Genomic DNA, 17,122 nt, shown 5'->3' with positions numbered 1-17,122 from the left:
CAATTGCAGTCTTTCTGTTTGTATCATCATTTAGTGTTTTCATGTCACTGCTTTGTGGTGCTCAATCTGTGCCAGTCCTTGGCTTCAGCATGTGTAGGAGTGGTGCCCCTTGAAAGGCACTGTGTGGGCTGCTCCAGTCTAGAGCAGCGTGCTCCTGCTGTAAGCATGAGGCACTGCCCAGACCCACAGGGATGTGATGATGACCCCTCTCCCCCCCCAGAGCCCCAGGCCACGTTCGCCAACAGGGACTCAGTGCAGAAGGAGGTGAGAGTCGCTGCCTCCCAGAAGGCCACGCTGAGCTGCGAGGTGTCCCAGGCCCAGACAGAGGTGAGGTGGTACAAGGACGGCAAGCAGCTGAGCTCCAGCAAGAAGCTGCACATGGAGTCGGAGGGCAGGACCCGGCGGCTGGTGCTGGAGAGCGTGGAGAAGAAGGACGCGGGCGAGTACAGCTGCGAGGCCAGTGGAGACAAGCTGGTCTTTAAGATTCAGGTGGCAGGTAGGGCATCGGGTGTCCTGGCTTCTTATCTTGGCACTGAGATTCTGACATCTAGCATGAATTTTAAACTCACTGTTTTTTGTTAGATGTTATTAGAGTATTTCTGTACAATATAAAGAGACCAGAGTGGGATTAGAATCATTATCGTATTAAATTTTCTTTAAGAGGTACCTTATCATAGAGTGTTGCAGGAAAAAGGTACCAGAAGTTTACAGATCTCTCCTCTAGCTGGTGAGAGGTGGTATTTTCCTGTATGGAAGCAGTCAAAAAAAAGAAGCAACGATCTCTTCTGCAATTGTGTGATTTGATTTTACCATGGGCAATATGATTGTACCCCTCCAGAAGTGATTTGTTGTAATAGTTAAGCTCTTCCATTTTTGTCTTTTAAAACAGTGACTAGAGTGCACTGTTATTTTTTCATTGTAAATTTGTTCATGCAGATATCCCGACTTTTTAAGGTCAGAGTAACCAACAGCAGCCTTCAGAAGCTGTCACTAAAACAGAAGCTAAGAATTCAACTTTCTGTGCTTCAGATGTTTAGAGTTTAGAGTCTAGTCAGAGAGAGACGTTCAGGCACTTGCACTTGATGCAGGGAGAGTATGTTCTGCTGCAGCTGTATTCAATCGGTCTCTCTAAAGAAAGTTCAGCAGACAAGTGTTACTGTGTTATCAACTAGGTCATGAGGGTAGACTAGCTTAAAGATTATGATTAGGGCAAGGAAAAGATGAATATTTCCCATAGGTTTAAGGTAGAAGCAGGTTTGCTCTTCTGTAGGTTAGCAGGGAAAACAAGATTAGTGTTGCTTTAAAGTTTAGTATTAAAAGGAGAAAGCACAGTGCTGCTGTTCTGACATTTCAGGTTGGGTTTACTAGGAATCTCTGGTGAGGCTAAAACAGGTTAAAGATCAAATCAGGGTGGGAAGGCTTTTCAGCACCAGTATTCACAATCCCTCGCTGTCTGAAGTGTTAGATTTACAAGAAAGTTTCCAGCACATAGGGTCCAGAGACCCTGATTTAAAGGGTTTAAGGTTCTCCACAACATTCAATCAGATTAAGGGAACCAACCATATTGTCACAGATGTTGAGAAAGAAGGAGTGAGCTCAGTTTTATCTGGCTTCTTATTCCAGAATCTGCAGTGAAGTTCCAGAAGAAGACCGAAATAAAGGAAATGGTAACAGTACAGGAAAGTGAAAACGTTGTCCTGACAGCCACTGTGACCTCTGAGAGTGCGGCAGTCAGGTGGTTCAGGGACGGAGTGGAGCTGAAGGAGGGGAAGAAGAATGAGATCAAGAAGGAGGGCCTGATGCGCCGACTGGTGATCAAATCTGCTGAGGCTAAAGACAGCGGCACCTACTCCTGTCAGACTGCTGACGACAAGCAGGAGTTCAGCGTACAGGTCAAAGGTCGGTACCCACTGTATTAGAAATACTACAGGAAAAATGACATTCACAAAACAAACATAGTGTAAAACAGTACATTCTTATATATATATGTAATTAAAAGTAATGTAAACACAGCTTGCCTTATGATTTTGCCTTTTTACTTTTCACACCCTTTTTTAAGACAAAGGAGCAGTACATAAGCAAATAGGAAATCCAGTTTTAGAATTTCTTTTTCTTACATCTAATATACAAAATAATGCTGAATAAAGAGCAAAAAGTAAAACAAAAATCTGTTGGGTGAAAACCACAGTTATTATGAAATTTTATGACTTTCATGGAAAGATGATCAGCTCTGAGCTGTGTGACACGTCGTTTTGGAAAAAAACGTCTACCAAATTAATAATTAAATGGGTACAAAGCAAAGACATTATTACACACTAGTCAAAGTAGAATTTTTCTTCACTCACTTATGATCAGTAATCCAACCATCCACTTTCTGACTGCTTCTTCCAGTTGAGATTTCGTGGCAGTGGCTGAATCTATCCCAGCAATCAATAGGCACAGGGCAGGGTACACCCTGGACAGGACTCCAGTCCATTACAGGGCAGACATATACTATAGACACAAACACACAGACTTGCACCTAGGAGCAATTTGCCAGAAACCAATTAACATACAGTACCAGCATGTTTTTGGACTGTGGGTGGAAACCAGAGCTAGGATCAGTATTTAGAATTTCAACATTTTTAGCAGTAGAAACCAGAAATACAATTTGAAATCTTCTGTGTTTGTGTGTCACGGTATTTATGCATCAATCCAGTACCTGTGTGGGAACTGAAAAACACTCTGAAGGCTGCAGAAAATTTCTGTGCCTGTCCAGTCTGGAGCAGTGTGCTCCTTGTGATGTTATCTTTCAGCACAGTTGAGATGAAATAAGATTACTTTATTGGCCATTTACAGTTTCTTGTATCAGGAATTTGTCTTTTCACATTCCCCATCTTGCTCTCTAGGAGATTCATAGACAGGGAGAGAGAAGCTTGGGGTCAGCCATTTATAGGGTGCCCTTGGGGCAGTTAGGGTTAAGGGCCTTGCTCAGGGGCCCAATAGAGGAGGATTCCTCTGCCGGCCACAGGATTTGAACCAGCAACTTTCCAGTCACAGGTGCAGATCCTTAGCCACAGAGCTACCGCACTGTCCCCCTTTTTTATTCTTGCCATCGATAGCCTTCTTTGTCAATTGCAGTCTTTCTGTTTGTATAATCTTTTAGTGTTTTCATGTCACTGCCTTGTGGTGCTCAGTCTGTGCCAGTCCTTGGCTTCAGCATGTGTAGGAGTGGTGCCCCTTGAAAGGCACTGTGTGGGCTGCTCCAGTCTAGAGCAGCGTGCTCCTGCTGTAAGCATGAGGCACTGCCCAGACCCACAGGGATGTGACGATGACCCCTCTCCCCCCCCAGAGCCCCAGGCCACATTCGCCAACAGGGACTCAGTGCAGAAGGAGGTGAGAGTCGCTGCCTCCCAGAAGGCCACGCTGAGCTGCGAGGTGTCCCAGGCCCAGACAGAGGTGAGGTGGTACAAGGACGGCAAGCAGCTGAGCTCCAGCAAGAAGCTGCACATGGAGTCGGAGGGCAGGACCCGGCGGCTGGTGCTGGAGAGCGTGGAGAAGAAGGACGTGGGCGAGTACAGCTGCGAGGCCGGTGGAGACAAGCTGGTCTTTAAGATTCAGGTGGCAGGTAGGGCATCGGGTGTCCTGTTTTTTTATCTTGGCACTGAAATTCTGAAATATAGCATTAATTTTTGATTCTGTGTTTTTTGTTAGATGTTATTAGAGTATTTCTGTACAATATAGAGAGACCAGAGTGGGATTAGAATCATTATCGTATTACATTTTCTTTAAGAGGTACCTTATCATAGAGTGTTGCAGGAAGTAGGTACCAGAAGTTTACAGATCTCTCCTCTAGCTGATGAGAGGTGGTATTTTCCTGTATGGAAGCAGTCAAAAAAAAGAAGCAACGATCTCTTCTGCAATTGTGTGATTTGATTTTACCATGGGCAATATGATTGTACCCCTCCAGAAGTGATTTGTTGTAATAGTTAAGCTCTTCCATTTTTGTCTTTTAAAACAGTGACTAGAGTGCACTGTTATTTTTTCATTGTAAATTTGTTCATGCAGATATCCCGACTTTTTAAGGTCAGAGTAACCAACAGCAGCCTTCAGAAGCTGTCACTAAAACAGAAGCTAAGAATTCAACTTTCTGTGCTTCAGATGTTTAGAGTTTAGAGTCTAGTCAGAGAGAGACGTTCAGGCACTTGCACTTGATGCAGGGAGAGTATGTTCTGCTGCAGCTGTATTCAATCAGTCTCTCTAAAGAAAATTCAAAAGACAAGTGTTACTGTGTTATCAACTAGGTCATGAGGGTAGACTAGCTTAAAGATTATGATTAGGCCAGGGAAAAGATGAATATTTCCCATAGGTTTAAGGAAGAAGCAGGTTTGCTCTTCTGTAGATTAGCAGGGAAAACAAGATTAGTGTTCCCTTAAAGTTTAATATTAGAAGGAGAAAGCACAGTGCTGTTGTCCTGACATTTGAGGCTGGGTTTACTAGGAATCTCTGGTGAGGCTAAAACAGGTCAAAGATCAAATCAGGGTGGGAAGGCTTTTCAGCACCAGTATTCACAATCCCTCGCTGTCTGTAGTGTTAGATTTACAAGAAAGTTTCCAGCACAAAGGGTCCAGAGACCCTGATTTAAAGGGTTTATGTGTGTAGGTTCTCCACAACATGCAATCAGATTAAGGGGACCAACCATATTGTCACAGATGTTGAGAAAGGAGGAGTGAGCTCAGTTTTGTCTGGCTTCTTTCTCCAGAATCTTCAGTGAAGTTCCAGAAGAAGACCGAATTAAAGGAAATGGTAACAGTACAGGAAAGTGAAAACGTTGTCCTGACAGCCACTGTGACCTCTGAGAGTGCGGCAGTCAGGTGGTTCAGGGACGGAGTGGAGCTGAAGGAGGGGAAGAAGTATGAGATCAAGAAGGAGGGCCTGATGCGCCGACTGGTGATCAAATCTGCTGAGGCTAAAGACAGCGGCACCTACTCCTGTCAGACCGCTGACGACAAGCAGGAGTTCAGCGTTCAGGTCAAAGGTCGGTACCCACTGTATTAGAAATAATACAGGAAAAATGACACAAAAAAACATAGTGTAAAAAGTACATTCTTATATATGTACTGTAATTAAAAGTAGAGTAAACACAGTCTTGCCTTATGATTTTGCCTTTTTACTTTGGTTTTTTAAGACAAAGGAGCAGTGCATCAGCAAATAGAGAATCCACTTTTAGGGTTTCTTTTTATTACATCTAATATATAAAATAATGATGAATAAATGGGTGAAAACCACAGTATTATGAAATAATTATTATGAAAAATATACAATAATCTGTATTCTGACTAATGGCTATTTGCAGTTTTTAAAAAAATGAAAAATGTCACTAGCTGGGTTTTCTCAACTGACAAAACAACAAAAGGATTTAAAGGAGGACCGTATCTCCCAAGAGTTAAAGTGCATGAATTATTGCTGTAAGGCCAGTCTTACAAATAACACAAAATTACAGTAACAAATAACATGATAATGATTCCATTTGTTTAATATTAAGGATGGAAAGAACATCACTAAGCCTGAATTAATATCTGCTCTGATCCCTTTTTACCATTTTCTCTGAACATCCTATCAGTCTGAAAGGGGACATTGTATAGTACTGTACATGCTAACAGACGGAATGATAGAAGAGATGGTTCTTTAAATCCTAGGAAAGTGTGATCGTCATTTACAGTCGTAGTGAAGATGATACATAATTCAGGCCTTGATTTGAAAACTTAGAATTTTTCTGTAATTTAATACATTTCATATATTATTTCACCTTTGCCTAGGAACAAAATACCAAGCTACTGCTCTGTTATTTATCATTGTTAATACTTTAAATGCATTGTGTGCACAAAGGACACTTGTAGCAATATAGCCGGAACGTATATTTCATATTTTGTTTCCCATGGGGCTTTATACAGTATGTTGTACAGGATGTTGTATTTGTGTGTTTTTCAGATTTTTACCTCTTTGGTGTCAGACTCAGTTCAAGTAAAGAAAAGTTCATTTTACAAAGTGAAGTAGTCGTTATCTTAGGAATAACCCTGCTTGAAACAACATACTGTACATTTCTGGACGTCTTTTTTCAGAGCCTCCGTTGAAGTTTGCTGTGAAGCTGGAAGCCATGACAGTGGAGCTGGGAGGGAACTTGACTCTGAGCTGTGAGCTGAACCGCGCCCGGGGAGATGTGCTGTGGCGCCAAAACAGGGCCGAGATCAAGCCCAGCAGCAGGTTTAGGATTCTGGCTGACGGAGCCAAGCGCATCCTTACAGTGACAGGGGTGACAAAGGAGGATGAGGGAGAGTACAGCTGTGAGTCGAAAGATGACAGGACAGCTGCCAAGATCTCCACTAAAGGTTTGTGGCACAACTCTGTGCAAAAGCTTCTGTCGTTAAAATGTCTTTAGTGTCTTATATAATGCTTAGTTGAGCTCTTAAAAGATATATCATCCCATAGCAAGTGGTCTTATCTGCTTTGGTCTTTATAATAGTGGCCTTATCTAGTGTTTAAGCAAAAAAAGTGGCCTTTCTCTTAAAGTGACACATTTAATTTGGGATGAACTAAAATCATTTTTCCATTCGTAAGATAAGCAATACCATTTCAATTTTGATTAGAAGGGATTTGGAAAACAATTGGCATTACACGACGATCACACTCTGAACTTCAGTGTTTTCAGTTCACTTTGCTTTGTGTTTTTGTGTCAGGAACAGTTGATTAATCAGCTTTGCATTTGTTTTATTGTAATAACTAGAAATCACCATGGTTTTATAAACTGTTAGGTTAGGTCATAAATTCCCTCATGGTTTTGAAGGGCCAACAAGATTTATTAGTTATGATGTCAGTACATAAATAGTGCTACAAAATACTTATTGTACATATGCTGTTTGTAAGTGCTGAAGATTTTACATGAGTATCTGGCTCCCAATATTTAAAGAAGTTCCAGGAGAAAAATCCACAAAGGAACATTTTACTTCATTGCCTCACACCAGACTGTAATAGCCTAATGCCTACTGAGCCTAGGATGAAAAATACAGGATGTGAGATTTCAGTGCTTCAGCACTGCATGATTCTTCCTGATTTGTAATGGAAAGGAGCTGAGAGCATAGGACACTTATCCATCTAGTAAACTAAAAAAATAAGCCACCTTGATTCAGACCTACAGTACTATGAATGCAGCAGAAAATTAAGAACAAAATAGGGCAGAGCAGAGTCTGATGTGAACACTCAAGCAGAAGGCTGATGCTCATACCATGGGCATTGCCATTTAATGGGGAATTACAGTACACTGTTTTTAAGGAGTCTCAATTTAATATGGCAGGAGTTGTTTACAAAATTGGAGCTTAGTTTAGAAGCAGCTTGAACTGGGATAAAAAAACAAACAAACTTTAAATCAAGAAAAAGATTACACAAACGAAACTGACTGTGTTGCCTGTGCTTCAGCTCCTCGATTGGTCAGGTTCACTTCCAAGCTGAACACTGTGGCCGCGGTGGAAGGGAAGGACGCCGTATTCAAGTGCAGCGTGACCCCAGTTGATGCCAAAGTGGCGTGGTTCCACAACGGAGGCCCCATCACGGTGGGGCCCAAGTTCAAGATCGCTCAGGAGGGAACCAACCACTGGCTGACCATCACCTCCGTCAGCTGCAAGGACGCAGGGGAGATCTCTGCCGAAACGGAAGGGAAAGTGACAAAGGCCAACCTTCAAGTGCAGGGTGAAACTTCCTCACTTGCTTAGTATTAGATTATTTATTTACATGGTTTCTTACAGGTCCGATTTTAGCAAAAGCGTCAGATATACTGTACAGTGGATATAAAAAGTCTAAACACCCTTATTGAAATTACAATTTTTTGTGATATAAAGCCAGAAATCTAGATAAATCATGTCAGACATTTTTCCATCTTTATGTGACATTGCAACCAACAAAATTCAAGAGAAAAACAAATAAATAATTATTAGGAAAAATAATTGAAATTAAAAAATCTACAACACCCTGGTTGCATAAGTGTGCACACCCTTTTATAATGGGGGCTGTAGCTGTGTTCAGAGTTAACCAATCACATTCAAAATCATGTCCAAAGGTAAGTAGCATACACCTGCCATCAAAGAAAATGATTCTGATCAACCTCAAATAAAATCAGTATTCCTGTAGGATTTCCTTGAAACTTTCGGGTTGCATCCTACTGGGATAGCCATGGTCCGCAAGGAGCTGACAAAACATCTACGGGATCTTATTGTTGAAAGGTACTGATTAGGAGAGGGTTATAAAAGAATATCAAAGGCATTGGATGTACCATGCAGCACTGTGAAGACCATCATCAATAAGTGGACACACAGGGACATTGCCAAGATCAGGATGACGCTCCAAATTTAATAACAGGACAAGGAGAAAAGTTATCAGGGAGGCTACAAAGAGGCTTACAGCAACATTAAAGGAGCTACAGGAATTTCTGGCAGGTACTGGTCACTCCTTGCATGTGACAACAATCTCCTGTATTCTGCACATGTCTGGGCTATGGGGTAGGGTGGCAAGATGGAAGCCATTTTTCACAAAAAAGAACATCCAAGCCCGTCTAATCACCCCAAACCATGTGGGAAAATGTCTTATGGTCTGATGAGACAAAGGTTCAACTTTTTGGCCTTAATTCTATAAGATATGTTCGACGCAAAGACAACATAGCCCATCATCCAAAGAACACCATACCTACTGTGAAGCATGGTGGTGGCAGCATCATGCTTTGGGGCTGCTTCTCTTCAGCTGGAACAGGGGCTCTAGTCAAGATAGATGAGATATTGACTAGCTCCAAATATCAAGATATTTGGGCACAAAACCTGCTAAAGATAAAGATGAATTTCACCTTCCAACATGATAACGACCCAAAGCACACATCCAAGTCAACCAAGGAATTCAGAAAAGGAAGATCAAAGTCTTGGAATGGCCCAGTCAGAGCTCAGACCTCAATCCCATAGAAAACCTGTGGAATAACCTAAAGAGGCTGTGCACATGAGATGCTCTGGCAATTTGAAGGAGCTTGAACTTTTTTTGCAAGGAAGAGTGGGATAAAATTACAAAGTCCAGGTGTGCAAAGTTGATAGAGACTTATTCACAAAGACACACTATTGTAATAAATGCGAAAAGTGATTCCACAAAGTATTAGTTGGGGGGGTGTGTGCACACTTATGCAACCAGGGTGTTGTAGGCTTTTTAATTTCAATTATTTTTCCTAATACTTATCTATTTGTTTTTCACAAAGGTCACATTAAAGATGGAAAATGTCTGACATGATTTATCTTGATTTCTGGCTTTACATCACAAAAACCTGCAATTTCAATAAGGGTGTGTAGACTTTTCATATCCACTGTATGTACATACCATAACATTAACTACATGACTTAATTTTCTTAATTACTCAGTAGTCAGTGTCATTGTAAAAGTACAAAAATAATAAATTGATTTAAAAAAACAGTTGGGGTTAGAGAGTTACAATCAGCAGACTTAAGAACAGACACGATTCAGGTTTTTAGAGCTGATGACCTACAGTGTGCAGATAAATGAAAGAGGAAGTTACTGTGCTGTAAACAATGTCTAAATGGCTAAAATGGTTGTTCATGAGTGTTCCTGCGTCATGGTGTCTTCTTCGTGCTCACAGAGATGCCGGTGACGTTCCTGAAGAAGCTGGAGAACCAGACGGTGCAGGAGCAGGACAAGGTGGTTCTGGAGGTGGAGCTGAGCAAGCCCTCCGCGGAGGTGAAGTGGATGAAGAATAGCGTGGTGGTGCAGTCTGGGGACAACATCCAGATCCGCACCGAGGGGACCCGACAGGCCCTTGTCATAAAGAGTGTGACCTTTGCGGATCGCGGATACTACAGCTGTGAGACCCTGGACGACAAGACACAGGCCAAGCTCACCGTAGAGAGTATGAGGACTTCATCATTGAAATTCCAATTATTAATGGCTCTTTTAAATTTCTGAATAAGTGTGCATATTTATAAGATCTGACAGAAAATCATTCTTTTGAAAACAGTGAAGTGTAGCAGACTAAGTGTTTTTTGACCGTCAATGGCTTTCTAAATACTAGAAAGACTTTGTGAAACTGGCTGCTGTCTTTGGCACTGTTGCACTGAATTGGGTCATTCATTTTTATACAAAAAGGGTATTAAAACAGATTGAAGGACCTCAGTTATACAATAATTAACTATTATTGGGCAGAACTCAAAACAAATCAGGAGAAACATTTGCAATAACATCAAGAGGCCTTTCATGGAGAACATTAAATGTATATGAAAGTTTTAAAATATGAATCCTTCTTGATCTGATTTTTACTGTGCTTTTAATAATTTACTTCCTGAATACCTTCTATAAATGGAATATAATTTTATTTACTCCTTCAGGCTGGAGATATTTCAATGTAATTTCAGGAGCTATTGGAACCACCATGGACATGCCACAAAATTATTAAATGCAAAGTGTGAAGTCATTAACATTTTAGTAAGTCATTATACTGTAGAGGCTTAGGCGGTGGAGTAAGGAACATCATGCCTTGTTCCCACACGTTTCTTCTTCCTCTGTCTTTTGTGTCACCACAGTGAGGAAGGTGACGTTGGTACGAGGGCTGGAAGAGGTGAAGGTGGAGGAGAAGGAGACTGTAACTTTCGAGGTGGAGCTCAATCACGCCGATGTGGAAGGTTCCTGGACCAGAGATGCTGTCAGGCTGAAACCAGGGGCCAACTGCCGTATCTCAGCACTGGGGAAGAAGCATTCCCTCACGCTGTCCAACCTCAGGCTGGAGGACTCAGGGCTGGTTTCCTTCCAGGCTGAAGGGGTGCACACGTCTGGGAGACTTATTGTAACAGGTATTGTCATGTCCCTGAACTCAGAAGCAGTATCACCATAAAGTGATGCTTCCTTTATGGTGCATAGTTAATCAAGAACAATAAGAAAATAGTAACCCTACAAATGGACTGTACAGTTCTTTTAATAAAATCCTGAACATCAGTCTTCATTTACAGGATATTTAAAGTTTGACAAATGTGATAAAAATAAGAGCAATGAAAATGAAAAAACAACAACATTATAGACCATTTCACCTTACCTCACTGTCACAGGTGCAAAAAGAATAAATTGTCTGTTTAGTTTGTGATACACCTGGGAATTAGTGTGCCATTGCAACAGTCTTTAAAGAGCTACTGTAAGTTTAGGTAAACACACACACAAACATAGCCAAACTGTATAAAACAAGCGCTCCTTTTATTTTACAGTGTGAGAAAATAATTCAACCAAACTCAAAACAAAACTTAAGACCCTACAGTATCTAAGCTCCTAATTAAGTACTTAATTTCCCTTTCCATACGTAATTGGGGAGCTGAGCAGCTTCATGTTTCTTTCACAAATCTCTCTCTGAGACTCTTCTCCACATGAAATGCTTCTCAGAACCTTAGTCTCTCTCTGAGACTCTTGAAGAAAATCATTCTTGGCTCATGTCCATGGGGCCATCCTCATTCTTCAGTCATTCTCTTGGCTTCTTCTCCCTTTGCTGCTCCCATGCAGCACGGTGGATCTGCCCTCTGTCCCCAGACTGCAGATATGTACTGCCTTATCTTCCTGGCTTTCTAAATTGTCACTTGACCAATTGTCTTTTCTCACTGGCCAGGTGACTGAGGGTGACAAGACATATCCCACACGTTCCTGGGGAAAGTAGTTTAGACAAGGGATGCCTTCTGGACCTGCCATACACCCCTCTGATTTCTCTGCTTCAAAACATAACATTTTATTACTCTACGATTTTTATAGAAAACGACAGTTTGCATTACCCTGATGGTGCCCTCTAATGCATATGCATTGTTTGAAAGGGTCAAGTCTTTATAAAGTTTTGTTAAACTAAAAAAAAAGACAGTCCCATAGAAGACAGGTCTTCATTGTGTAAGATATGTTGCATGTTTGAGGTGATGCCAAGAGAATAGTCAAAAAGCACATTTTAGAACATTAACTGTGCCTGTTAATGTAGGATTTGCCTTGATCTTATATCCCCAGAGCCTGCTGTGAAGTTCACCAAAACTCTTCAGGACATCAAAGTTCCTGAAAAGGAGAAGGTGACCTTTGAGTGTGAGCTTTCCAGAGCCAATGTAGATGTCAAGTGGTTCAAGGTAGGTTAGGGGTAGGTAGGACCTCCCCTACTGTATATGGAATGCATATACAATTTATTTCACTGGTAGCTTTCACTTAAGGTTGTACTGTGCTATCACTAAGTTATAGTCATAACACAGTTGCCATGGGAAATTATTATATAGGAAATTACCTTTTTTCCTATATGTGAAGGAGCAGGATATTAATCATGACTTCAAAATTTGTATTCATTTCATCATTGAATGTATCCAGTAAATCTGAAAATTCCATTAAGTTCAGTATCCTGATGAAGAAGATTTTCTGTCCATGTAATGTACTGTAAGTGGTGAGTGTAGCAATGATGTGACATACTAAACTCAAACTCCTGAAATGGTGAATGGGAAATATTGTAGGTAACTGAAAGAGTACACAGTAGAATTCAGTATAACACGTTCACTTATTTCTTGTTAGCTCTTTTCAGAACTCTTATTGGGTGCATACTATACAAACTGTGGTTAAATGGGTGTCTGTGGTTTTTGGGTGTCTGTGGATCAAACTCTCAAGTGCTGATGTGGAACTTAATGGAGTGTTTCTTGGATCAATAAGCTACCACAGCAATAACAGGATGAGCAATTCAAGCTGGATTCAGCCCTCTCATCTGTCATGTCTCTAAAGTTTAATGCAGTTTGTTGCAGTAGAATGAGTAGCTTGAGCCGGTGTCCACTCTCCTGAATGACTCTTTGTTATCCCTCCAGGATGATGTTGAACTGAAGCCTGGGAAGAAACTGAGCATCATTTCCCAGGGCCGCAAGAGAAGCCTGCTGATTCACAAGTGTGCCTATGAAGATCAGGGCCTGTATGCATGTGACATGACTGATAACAAGACCTCAGCTAAGCTGGCTGTTCACGGTATGGACAAATGCCTCAGCATGAACAAAGATTTGCAAAGCTGTATTAGATTATTACAGCCATTTACATGCTATTTTCACTTGAAATTAACAAAGAAGCAATATTACCGTAAATACTTTATTTAGGATGAGAAACTATATTGTAATGTGGCTTTTACTCCTGAAATTCCCTGTGGTACTGCATATATCTGAGAAGCACAGAAGTAACATTCAGTGTAATTGTAATATCAAACAAGAAATACTTTCACACTTCAATAGAGGAGTTCATTATACACTCACTGGTCAGAAAATGTATGTCAAAGATATAGACCTACTTTAACACTGTGGGAACGAGTGGCATTTATCAGTTACAGTACACACTCCATTACGCTTATACACCCTTACATTAACAAGAGTATGAATGGGATTAGGCTGTGCTGCAAATAGAAGCTTGTGAAATCTATGACACGTCTTGTTCAAACTGTTCTTGGTACTGTACATGCACAGTTATTTGTGAGTTCCTACTGTTTTGTCCAGTGAATGTAAAAAAAGAACTTTCCATCAAATGCATTGTAATTTTCCAGTAACATTCTAGTACTACTTCTTCTAAATTTCTAGCCATGCTTTTATTTTTGCATTTACCTTCTGTGACTAAAGTCAAGTAGGAAACTGGCACAAAAGTCAAGCTGGATCATCAAAGGCACTAAAGGGAGAACTTAAATGCTGTAAAAGTCCTCCCTCCATGGTCATAGAGTCTAGATCTTCCCTTCCTTGGCAGGTGGTTTTGGGAACCATCTTGCATGTTGAACCCTTGGAAAAGGAATGTCTCGCTCCCAGCTAGACACCCTTGGAGTTTTGCAGACTCCTCCCTCTCCTCTGGGGACATTCGACAAAAAGCACTCTTTTTACTGGTTTATTGAATGTTTCGCAACACTTCAGTCTGCATTCCCTTCTTTATGGAAAATAGAAGTGTCAGTCTTGATTCACTTTCATAGCTGTGGCAAACTGTTGTCCAACTTTCCCAGAGGTCATTGTTGCAGTGGTCATACCAGTTTCCAGAGTAGAGAAGAGGAGAGCTGGATCACCATTTATCCTCCTTTCCAGAGAACTTGCACCAGATATAACTGGCATCTTTAAGATGGAAAACATGGATCCCACTGATATTTGAGGTCCCATCCTGTGTCCTTCAAGAGGCACTCTGGTGCATGGTACCCCTGTCCTGTGGGGTAGACATAGGATTGTAGTTTTTCCATTAACATGAGTTTTCGCTGTTTCAGCACATGGATGGCCCCTATTTGTATACTTCTGCAGCTCCAACCTGTCACAAACTCACATACACAACATACCTCAGCACACCACAGCTGAACAGGAGGGTCAGGTTTTAACACCAAATGTGGCAGTGCTTAGTCTCATACCTTTAAAAGGTTTCAGGTAACCCACTAAACAGACACAGTCCAGAGGCATGTCCTGGCATTCTGGGGCCTTGTCTTTCCATTGAACATTATTAAAATACCTTTCCCAAATCAAACCCCTCTTTTATACAAGACAACCCATGTGTAAACTGTTCAATCAAATTAAAAATACAATTATTTGACCCTGCTCAACTATTTACATCAACGTAGTCTCGGAATTCACCTCCTAGGTAGCGTCTGTTGATATCTTACCCTTCATGCAATTGTAAACTTCAGTTTGCACAATTTGCTACAACAGACTTCACACAAGATGTGGATTGTCAGTACATGTTACTTACATTCCTTGAGTGTCAATGTCATTCGTCTTAGTGCATTCCAAACGTGAGTAGAAAAATTAGGGGTGATGTCTCTGAAAATGTTCAGTGATTTATGTCTTGATCTCACCATTACTCATTATCCATAGCCCGGGATATCCAGATCTTGAAGCCACTGGTAGATGTGGAAGTGGTGGAAAAAGAGAGCGCAGGCTTTGTGTGTGAAATCTCCCATGATGAAGTGGAGACACAGTGGTACAAGAACAATGCCAAGATAAAGCCCGGAGACAACATCAAGATGAGACAGGAAGGTGAGTTTGTGTGGCGATAACCAATTAGCAGATAAACTGAAATACAGTGAACAGTTTTACTGTGCGAAAAACCAAGAGGAACTGAATAAGAGGAGGATAAAAGGTTTTACTAAATGCTGTGTTAGAAAATATCCTGTATAGGTAATTCTGTGCATTTTGAAAGCTAAATTAGCTTCAGAAAAAGTTTAGATTAAAGGGAAATTTATGATTAAATTGTTGCCTTAAATTTGTGCATTGTACATCACCATAAACCGTCTGTGGGAATTATACTGTAGTTGATACTAAGAGCCCAATAATTACACCCATTCAGGTGTTATTTTATTGCCAGTAGTCTTGTAAGATCACTACTGAGATTTCATAGTCAAAAGATCAAAATTCATACTTTCTTCAACTGTAGTACTTTTATGCATCACAATTCAAGGCCAGATGCCAGATATAACGTGATTTGTATTGTTTCTTCTTTTTAATACCAGGGAGAACCTATATGTTACTGTTCAAGTCTGTAAGGCCAGAAGATGCAGCTGAAATCAAATTTACTGCCGAGAAAACTTCATCCACAGCAAAACTTAAGGTCAAAGGTAACTTGTAATATATACTATTGCAGATGAAAATATTATTTATATTCAATGAAATATGAAATAATAGAAAATTAAGTTCCTATTATAATAGAAGGAAATAACTATTTTCCAATTGGAAATTTGGCGTAAAAGTTTTTTTTCCCGTAATTAACGCATGCAACTGTATACCAAACCTGATCCTATTTTTTATTAGGTGGATGTGCCAGGTTCCCATTTACCAGTCTCACAGCAGTGGAGGACTTACACACATTAACCACCTGTTACTATGGTCTTTGCATTTTTTATATTCCTAGAAGTAATATAATGGGGAATCTCAGGGCCGTGATGTAATGAGATCACTACCTACTCAAATCTGGTCTATAACTAACTTTTCCTAACTGGGTTTCCCATATCGCTGAAGTTCTCTGTCCCTCTGAGAGCTCCTTTCTTAATGTAGCAAACTGGTAACTTGTAGACTTCGCTCACCAGCAGGGGCTAAGCTTCATTGTCAGGAGAGTAAGCCATGCTTGTCTCATCACACAGCTTGAAATAACCTATTCCCTATAACTGTATTGAATTCCCTGAGTCGATGGGTGAGCACAGAACCTAAAGTACTCACTTTTGTGCGGACTCTTAAAATGATCTTAACAAGAGACCCCTCCTATGTTCTTTGCCTGTTAAGTCAAATATTTGCACTTATTTCCTCTTTAATTTGTACTTAAGCCACCCTCCAAAGGACAACTCAGAAAGACAGCTGCTCAGTTACAGCGGGTCTCAAAATCAAAGCCATCACAGCCACAGTAGTATTCAAAGGATCTTATTCAGAAACCCCCATGCAGCTATGACAGTCTATGCCAGATGTACACTACAGTCGATGCTGCATTGTAACTTAACAAGTATAAATAGCTGTTGTGCATTTTGTTGATATAACTGCAAATCTACCTTGCTTATAATCCTTAGTCTCTTCACATTTGCTTATCCTTAAATTTCATAAAGTTTTGTTAGCTTTAATTCAGATATATATACTGGATTTTGAAAACGTTTGAATGGGGAATTAACGTGTTCACTGTGAAGGAACAGGTCTAGGTGAATTCCACAATTTACAGTATCTTTTACGAATGTTCACTAATCCATGTGATCTGGTCACTGGTGTTCCAGAGCTGCCAGTCCAGATTGTGAAGCCACTCAGGGACAAGATTGCCATAGAGAAGCATCGGGGTATCCTGGAGTGCAAAGTATCCCGGCCCAATGCTGAGGTTAAGTGGTACAAAAATGGCAAAGAGCTCAAACCCAGCAAGAAGTATGAGATTGCCAGCCAAGATGTCTACCGGAAGCTCATCATCAATGACATTGAGCAAAAAGATGAAGCCACCTACACCTGTGATGCTACAGATGCCAAAACCTCTTGCAAGTTACTTGTGGAAGGTACTGTAATATCAGTGATTCTTAAGGCTGACAGAAACCGACTCTATTCCTGTGTAAGAGGAACATGAATCTGTATTCTATGCCAAAATATTTAATAAAATAAGT

General features: G+C 40.7%; 1 protein-coding gene across 5 annotated transcripts in view; it reads left to right on the top strand.

Annotated features, from left to right (window-relative positions):
• Positions 1-17,122, top strand: part of obscnb (obscurin, cytoskeletal calmodulin and titin-interacting RhoGEF b) — a 155,916-nt gene that overhangs the window by 34,663 nt on the left and 104,131 nt on the right. For all 5 annotated transcript variants that reach the window (XM_088643095.1, XM_088643098.1, XM_088643097.1 and 2 more), the window contains exons 10-22: positions 221-496; positions 1,624-1,899; positions 3,332-3,607; positions 4,742-5,017; positions 6,102-6,368; positions 7,453-7,722; positions 9,659-9,925; positions 10,596-10,862; positions 12,040-12,152; positions 12,867-13,020; positions 14,874-15,035; positions 15,509-15,613; positions 16,751-17,017. In XM_088643095.1, the coding sequence (XP_088499221.1) occupies positions 221-496; positions 1,624-1,899; positions 3,332-3,607; positions 4,742-5,017; positions 6,102-6,368; positions 7,453-7,722; positions 9,659-9,925; positions 10,596-10,862; positions 12,040-12,152; positions 12,867-13,020; positions 14,874-15,035; positions 15,509-15,613; positions 16,751-17,017 (2,976 nt within the window). The remainder of the gene's footprint in view (positions 1-220; positions 497-1,623; positions 1,900-3,331; positions 3,608-4,741; positions 5,018-6,101; positions 6,369-7,452; positions 7,723-9,658; positions 9,926-10,595; positions 10,863-12,039; positions 12,153-12,866; positions 13,021-14,873; positions 15,036-15,508; positions 15,614-16,750; positions 17,018-17,122) is intronic.

Source organism: Lepisosteus platostomus, chromosome 8 (assembly GCF_059453375.1).
Source record: "Lepisosteus platostomus isolate fLepPlt1 chromosome 8, fLepPlt1.hap1, whole genome shotgun sequence".
In the NCBI taxonomy this organism is placed as follows: Eukaryota; Metazoa; Chordata; class Actinopteri; order Semionotiformes; family Lepisosteidae; genus Lepisosteus; species Lepisosteus platostomus.
Note: the sequence above shows the minus strand (reverse complement) of the source record. Positions and strands in the feature narration are given on the sequence as shown.